Source organism: Echiichthys vipera (genome assembly GCF_963691815.1).
Source record: "Echiichthys vipera genome assembly, chromosome: 7".
Classification (NCBI taxonomy): Eukaryota; Metazoa; Chordata; class Actinopteri; order Perciformes; family Trachinidae; genus Echiichthys; species Echiichthys vipera.
In genome coordinates this window covers 20,126,522-20,134,724 of record NC_139832.1, presented here as the reverse complement: position 1 = coordinate 20,134,724, position 8,203 = coordinate 20,126,522, and the positions used below count along the sequence as shown (strand labels likewise).

Genomic DNA, 8,203 nt, shown 5'->3' with positions numbered 1-8,203 from the left:
GTTATGTTAAGTGTAATGATATTTTGTCCTGTTTTACGGGATATCCATAGCAACTGCACGCAGGCCACACCATAGACTCTTATGGGGCCCTAGGCAAAAATTGACAGGGGTCCCCTCAAGCCAGCCTTTGTCACCATTATGTTATAAATAATCTGACACAAAAGTGCACATTTTAGTTACTTTCAAAGTTAGTTATTTTCAAAATATAACATTAAACATTAAATTAATTACATTAACATTAAAATGAAACCAGAAGAAAAAAAACTTGGGACGAGACCATACAGTCTATGGTGGAGACAGACAAACTTTGCACATTGTCACGGCTGTAGTTAAAACTTTGTCAGCCCTCGGGCCCCCTACTGGCCAGGGGCCCCAAGCAGCGTCTCTGTATGCATGTGAGGGATGGATGTCTAATGTGTAAGTTGAGCACGGTATTATGTAACTTAGCTAAAAGGCTTACCTCTCCCAAATGAAACATTACGTTTGCGTAACGGTATCTAAAAAAATATAGTTACCATCAAATATTAGCTATGGGACTGACGAAATGACACAAAAACAGATAGAAAGCGTGCAGCCTATGCCAATGTCCTGTTATTCAGTAAGCAGAGATCTTCAGCAGGGAGTCTGGGACCCCCAGGGTGTCCTTAGAGTTACTGCAGGCCAGGGGGTCCGCCAAATTGTTTAATAATCATTCCAAAGGTTTTTTGTTTTTCAAAAATATGTCTGAAAACATGCAACGTATTATTAGCAAAAATACATTTGCGAAAAGAAAAAAAAAAAATGTACACAACCTATAAGCTTACTGGCTTATATGCAAGGTAGCCACTAAGGTAGCCATGCAGTCAATCTGAAAGATTCAATGGGCTTCCCAAATGTAATTTTAACAGTTACATATGATGCATAAATATATGTTATTAATAGACAGGGGAGGGGCGCCCGTTCCTTTTCCCAAGGACTTGACCTATTGTATAACTTACAAGTATTATTTTGAAAGGTATGACCGGATGTTGTATTTCGTCGTGTGTCGCTAGCTCGACATGAATGCAACAACAAGAGGAAGACAAGTTTATTCTCCTAACTGTTTCTGACTAACTGAACCGTGAAAGAGGTCGGGAAGACTTTTTTTTTTTAAGTCTTTCGATAAACAAAACATAGAACAGACATGGCGCTCACCGACGCTGACGTACAGAGACAGGTCAAGTAGCCCATATTAGTATTTTTTTATTTTAAACACATTAAACTCACCTATGGTTATCACGCGTCATGTTCAAGTTCAAACAAACTATCGAAGATCGCTACAAGTTAACGTCAAGTTAAGTCCTATAGCATAGGTAATCGAAATAACGTCTTTCTTACGTTACTGTTTTCAGCCGTTTGGTATGAATTGTGAATCGGTTTGTACGTGAATTTCGAAGTTTCACATGGACTTTGTGAGACTTCTGACTATGAACAGACTGTTGTGTTTGTCTCCTGTGACAGATCAAGCACATGATGGCCTTCATTGAGCAAGAGGCCAGTGAGAAAGTTGAGGAAATTGATTCCAAGGTAAATCTGTGTCGGTCAGTCTTGTGATTTCCCTTTTAACTGCAGTGACCAGTAATAGACCTTGCCATTTTTTTTTTTTTTTATTAGACAAAAAACAGAATTAAGACAGAAACATAATATACAGTAAGTCACAATAAACACCATACACTTAACACTGGATCGCCCTGCAACAAAACACAACAACACAATGAAAACATCCACATTAACACACATATCATCTGCCCCCCCCCCCCCCCCCCCCCCCATCTACTTCAAAAAAATCAGCTAGCTTCTCACCAGCCTTTCTCTTCAATAAACCTTTCCATCCTGTCTTAATATTTCCCGGCGTCTTCCGTTGTCCTTACGATATATCCCTCAATTGTAAAGTAACGTTTAATACACATTCACACATAAAATGACGGCACATTTCAATTCAATTCAATTCAATCAATTCAAAAAACTTTATTTGTCCCCGGGGGGCAATTCAGGGCACACAGAGCAGCAAATAACGACAGTGCAACTATACAAAAACATTTTAACCTAACAACAAGAATAAAGTGTAGAAGAAGAATAAGTGTCAGGATGTTAGTGTGTTAGTACAGGTTAGATACGGAGAACATCGTCGGCGTGAGCTGTAGAAAGACATGCGTGTATCAGATGTAAGCTGACATGTGAACGGGTGTATATGATGTAAACATGCAGTAGACTGTTAAAACAGGTATAAACAGAACTGTAGTGCAGAAAAGATATAAGTGGACAGTGATCGGATTCAGATGTGGTCAGACGTGATACATGTGTGTAATGAGCAGACGTAAACAGAACTATAGTGCAGTAATAGAGTATATCCGCGTCCGCAGTTTTATAAATAATTCTTTTCCCAAACAAAATAATTAGGTTAATGATAGAAGTGCTTGCCTCTCTCGACTCACCCAGTATTACAGAGAAAAAGTCGAGCTGAAAACACAATGTCATTACATAACACATCCTCTGAATATCTTCCCAAAAGGCGAAGACAACAGGTCGATAACAAAAAAGATGTACCTCTGTCTCAGATTCCGCAGCACAAAAACGGCAATCATCCGTCCCAGAAATCCCCCATATTCGTACCATTTTCCTCGTAGACAAAAAAATAGATATTATTTTCAACTGAAAAGCTCTTAATAATGTGTCTATTGTTGTTTTGTACAGTAACCTAAACACCTGTTTCCGTGGCCTTGTCATCTGCTTTCAGGCGGAGGAAGAGTTCAACATCGAGAAAGGTCGTCTGGTGCAGACTCAGAGGGTGAAAATCATGGAGTACTATGAGAAGAAGGAAAAGCAGATTGAACAACATAAAAAGATGTGAGCTGTTGGTCTATTATTGCTGCTGTCATTACAGTATGTGTGTTTTGTTTGTTTGAAGTCTTTCCCACATCATATACAGGCACATGGACTTGAACTGACAGACAAGGGTAATGCGGTACACCTATATGAAGGTACTCGTTGAAATCCAGAGGAAACGGGCCCCTCTTCTTATTTCTCAGTTTGTACATCCTCGATTCCTTTCCTCACATCCTCTCCTCTCCCCGCATCTTAGTCCCTCCCACCTGAGATGCGAGTGGAGGAGGCAAGGAAGAGATGCAAGGAGAGGAGATGAGGCAACAAGCGTTTAACAAAATGAGACATCCGTGCTCCCGAGCTGTCATTGTAAAGCAACGTCAATTAAACATCTGTTTTGTTATAGCCTACCACTGCATTATATAGCAAAACAGCGTTCATGACAACTTTATATATTTACTTTCCGCCATGGTAAATTTCCGGCTGTGTGTCTGAAAAGACTACCGTAAAGGATACACCTGTGCATCATCGCTCATACAGCCTCCGGATGCATTTTAGGAATTAAAACATCTTTTAAGATGGCACGTTGAGATTGATTTTGGGATCACAGGCAGGTGGATGGATGAGAGAGAAGCAGAGGGGGCACCAACAAAAGAAATGAGAAACGCTCAGAGTTTCCTTGAGATAATGCAACACCACAACAGGCTTGTTTTTTTCATTGTTTCGAGCTCAGCTATCGTATGGTCTTGCCTATTTGTGTTACGTCATTGTTTAACTCACATTTAATCCAAATAGGTACACATTTGACTATTACCCTTAAAGTTGATGAGCCTTTGGCAGCCTTAACCTGTCATCCAATGAACTGAGAGGCGAGCAGATGAACTACTAGCTGCCTGCATCATCAGATTGACTCAGTTTGTACCAGATGAATTAGTTTTTGTTCTCCTGTCTGTTCTTTTATTTTGTTGCTCTGAGTTTTTCTTTATCTCCTCATCCCATCAGTTATGGTTGTTTTGGCCATTTCTGCAGCTGATTTACACCCTGACTTTCCCTTCCCCTCTCACAGCCAGATGTCCAACCTGATGAACCAAGCAAGGCTAAAGGTGCTGAAGGACCGCGACGACATGATCACGGTTAGAGATCAATGCTCATATTTTACACATTCAGTACATGTTGCACAACTGACACATAACTTTCTCACGTTTTGATTCAATATATTGATATTTACAACTAAGATTAGGTGCATGAGTGCTTATGTCTTGTCCTATTCACCTCTGAATTAAATTCCAATGGAGTGAAGGTGAATGTTTATTCTTTTATGGTCCTCTGATCATTGAAAAAAAAGAAATTAATAATAATATTACTTGTCACCACAGACAAGCATTTACACAGTACTGCCTATACAGTGTATTTCGGGATCCGCGATATATATCAGTACCCATAAATTATTGTCCAATAATGGCCCATAACACATATAGCGGTATTTGTCAACATATGCCCTTTGATATGCGCTGATATGAAAATTGTTTTTTACAGAACACATAATCCAGAAAAGGCGATGCTTGGGTTGATTTCATTACATAGTTTGTCCCGCAGAATGTGGTCAGCAATAAAGTTGCTTTAAAGTGAACCTGGGGTTAAATCATCCCAGGGTCTTTTTAGGCAAATTCAGTCATCAAATAAGCCATCGAGACAATTTTTTTTGTGTATGAATTTTCCAGAGAGATGCTAACAGCCTGCCTCGACTAACACGGATAAGCTTGGGGCGGCAAGTTGAACGCATTCAAAGTTTTTTTTTAACCACTAATACTGCTCCAAATAACACCAAACCTCTGCAGTAGCATGATAATAGTCCCTACACATTAACTTAAGCACCAACAATGTAGTATTTGAACACAGAGTTTATTAACTGAGTGTTTTGAAAGACTTACCTACTGGCCCCAGTACATGCTGCTTCATTCAAGTCGATTACCAAATGCAATCCAAAAGGAAGGAGCCCAATGCTGATTTATTTAAGCAAAACACGTAAATGTTGTGTTTTGTTGCAGTTTGGTGAAATGTGCCACACAGTTTTCCCTGCAGCACCGAAACATTACGCAGATCTCAGGGGGCATGTGTTGCCGGAAGACGCACAGTGAGTGCAGCCACGGGTAAAGTCGACCAACCTGCAGCTTGAAGTGAAGAGAGAAAGAATGGTTTGTGCTTGTGTGTTTCCCGGCTGTGAAACAAAAATGAAAGCTTACAACCCAGAAACTTTTCATAGGCTGCCATTACGGTACGATGACCGTGCTCTGATAAACCAGTGGCTTATTGTTTTGGATCTGCACATTGAGACGCCAATCAAGGCGCTTAGGCAGAGGGATTACTGTGTCTGCCACAAACCACAACGTTTACGTGTTTTGCTGGAATAAATCATGAATGGGCTCCTTCCTTTTGGATTGCATTTGGTAATCGACTTGAATGGAGCAGGTTTTACCGGGGCCAGTAGGTAAGTCTTTCAAAACACTAATTTAATACACTCCGTGTTCGCACCCTACGTTGTTGGTACTTCGGTTAATGTGTTGGGACTCTTATTATGCCACTGCAGAGGTTTGGTGTTATTTGGAGCAGTATTAGTGGTTAAAATAGATGCTTTAATGCGTCCAACTCGCTGCCCTGAGCTTATCCCTGTTAGCCGAAGCAGGCTGTTAGCAACTCTCTGGAAAATCTACGTTAATAGTTCATACACGAAAAATGTTGTCTCAATGGCTTCTTTGATGACCCAATTTGCCTAAAAAGACCCTGGAATGATTTTACACCAGAATTTCACTTTAAAGTTGGTTTGCGGTCCGTCTTGATCAAATCAACGAGTCTGATTTGACAGATTATGTCAAAACATTTAAATTGAATTCTTAGGCACGGCAATTTGTGAAGTTTGATGGATATTACTTGAAAAACATGAATAAACTGGTGTTTCATTTTGCTGTGTTTACAATAGTGATGTCAGTTAGATTTGGTTAGGTAGGTCATCCCTCTTTGCTTACTACATCTTAGCCATTCTTACCCTCTCAGTTGTGCATAAACTACAGGTTATGAACTTTCTTTTTTTTAAAGTGAAATTGTCATTTTTTATTATTAATTATCGGTTATTAGTATTGGCATCCATATTGTGCATCCCTTACTTTATGTGTCTTATTCGGAAGTATCTGCATAAGGGTGTTTATGAGCAAAACATAACTTTAAAGTCTTCTCAATGAATCAGTAAAGTCTGTTCTTGTCTCAGGATTTGTTGAATGAGGCTCGTCAAAGACTTGCAGAGATTGCCAAGGACCCTGCTAGTTACTCTACCCTATTGGAGGGCCTGGTGCTTCAGGTGAAATCTCCAACTGACCTCAGGTAAATCAACAACTGATTTGTTTTCTATGTTTTATGAGTTTGTGCTTTACACTTTTCAGGGATTTTATCAACTGCTGGAACCTAGAGTTACCATTCGCTGCCGACAACAGGATGTAGAAATGGTTCAGGTGAGCTTGACTATAGTGTTTGTTTATTTAGGAAAGTGCAGGTAATTACAAAAGCCTCTGTGTCTTTTTTTGTTGTTTTACAGGCTGCAGTAAATAAGAACATTCCTATCTACAAAGAGGCAGTGAAGAGCAACATAGTTGTCAAAATTGACCAGGAACGCTTTCTTGCATCACAGATGTAAGATATTTAATGATTTCAAATATATTGTCAAGTTACTTTTTTATGGTGACTTTGATTGAGAAAGATAAAGAAAATACATACTTAAGGTGAATTTGGTTCTCTTATAGCTACAGTAAGTGTCTGCTCTTTGTTTAAACAGCTGTGGAGGAGTCGAAGTATACAATAATAATGGGAAGATCAAGGTCTCCAACACTTTGGAGAACAGGCTTGAACTTATGGCACAACAGGTAGAGTAACTTCTAACTAAATTGTCTGTCTTTTCTCACCATTCGATCGACTTCACACTTGGCGGGTGTATTGTTTAGGGCCCAAGGAAGTGCACTGTTGAGTACAAGCTCTTAAATTCTACAGGACATATTTATGAGTAGTGTGTTATATATACACTGTAGTGTATTGAGAGAGGACCCCACTTAACTGTCAAACAACATGCTGGGTACAGCTCACTCTCCGCCGCTTGCTACAATACGTTCAAGGACAGATGAAAACAGAAAGACAGGAGACACGGGTACACATACCATTTCAGGCAAGTTTTTAAAATATGTAACGTGAAAGTATTATTCTTGTATTGCCAAGGAATGCAGCTATGTCTTGGCAAGTGTATTAGTCCGGACCAAAGGACACGCAGTGTGAAGTTGTTTGAAGGAGTGGTTCTCAAGAAAGCTGCAAGCAGCAATACCGGAGGCCAAGCAATAGGCCCGGTCCCAACAAGCATGTTTTGAATGGGCTTTGCATTAGTATGTTTAGAATCCAAATCTTTATGCACATACCTATATAATACTCTGAATGAAGTTTATGCTGTTTGCCTGTGGGGGGCAGCAAAGCCCACTTGACTTCCAGTGAGTTTGATTGCCTATAGGTAGGAGAGTCAAAAGTGAGAACTTATTTAGATGATTTAGGCAAGGCTGGACAATTCATTGTTTAGTAATTACAGTCATTACTGTTTTGCTTTTGTAAATAATTCAACTTTATTCCGTCATGCTTTGAAGGTGCTTTTAAAGTTCCTCCAGTTCCAGATAAACTCTAAAAGATATTTGAGAAGACTTTGTTTAGAGAACACTTGAATTGTAGGGAAGTTCAGGTCAAAACCCTCAAAGCTGTAGGGTCCGTTCTTTCACAAAGGCATTAGTTAACCTCTCTTTATGTCCATTATAGAAAAGAAGGAGCATTACCAGAAATGTGTCTGTCATGGTTCTCCATTAGTAATATACATTTAGGTTTGTCCTTTTAGTGTCTTGTATGTTCTTATTTGTGTCCTGACTTTACACCTGACAGATGATGCCTGAAATCAGAGTGGATTTGTTTGGCGCCAATCCCAATCGCAAATTCACGGATTAACAGTGAATTTGAAGAGAGCCGCGTGGACACGGGTGGAATATACTGTATAATAAGGCGCCCACAGATCATCATCATAGTGAGCAAGAGTTTTCACATTCACCTACGAATCATAAAGGTCAAATAAAACCTTGGTTTACTTAATGGAATGCTACTGGTTCATATGCCATTTTATTTTTGTACTAATGGATTTCTTAATAATTCTGCACTTTTACTTATGTGCAAGTGCCTTCTATTTAACCTCTCCAGGGGTGACCAAAGATACACATTTTTCCCTTCAAATGCTTATTTGTGTGCGCGTGTGTGCATGCGTGTGTGCGTGCGTGCGTGTGTGTGTACTATTGTT

At 39.6% G+C, this 8,203-nt stretch overlaps 1 protein-coding gene across 1 annotated transcript; it reads left to right on the top strand.

Moving 5' to 3' along the window:
* Positions 1-1,094: 1,094 nt before the first annotated feature.
* atp6v1e1a (ATPase H+ transporting V1 subunit E1a) lies at positions 1,095-8,153 on the top strand. Its single transcript, XM_083916978.1, has 9 exons — positions 1,095-1,195; positions 1,480-1,545; positions 2,756-2,865; positions 3,908-3,974; positions 6,104-6,193; positions 6,276-6,344; positions 6,428-6,522; positions 6,665-6,752; positions 7,798-8,153. Exons 1-9 carry the CDS (start codon positions 1,163-1,165, stop codon positions 7,858-7,860), a joined length of 681 nt encoding a protein of 226 aa, XP_083773104.1. The 5' UTR covers positions 1,095-1,162; the 3' UTR covers positions 7,861-8,153.
* The last annotated feature ends 50 nt before the right edge of the window (positions 8,154-8,203 follow it).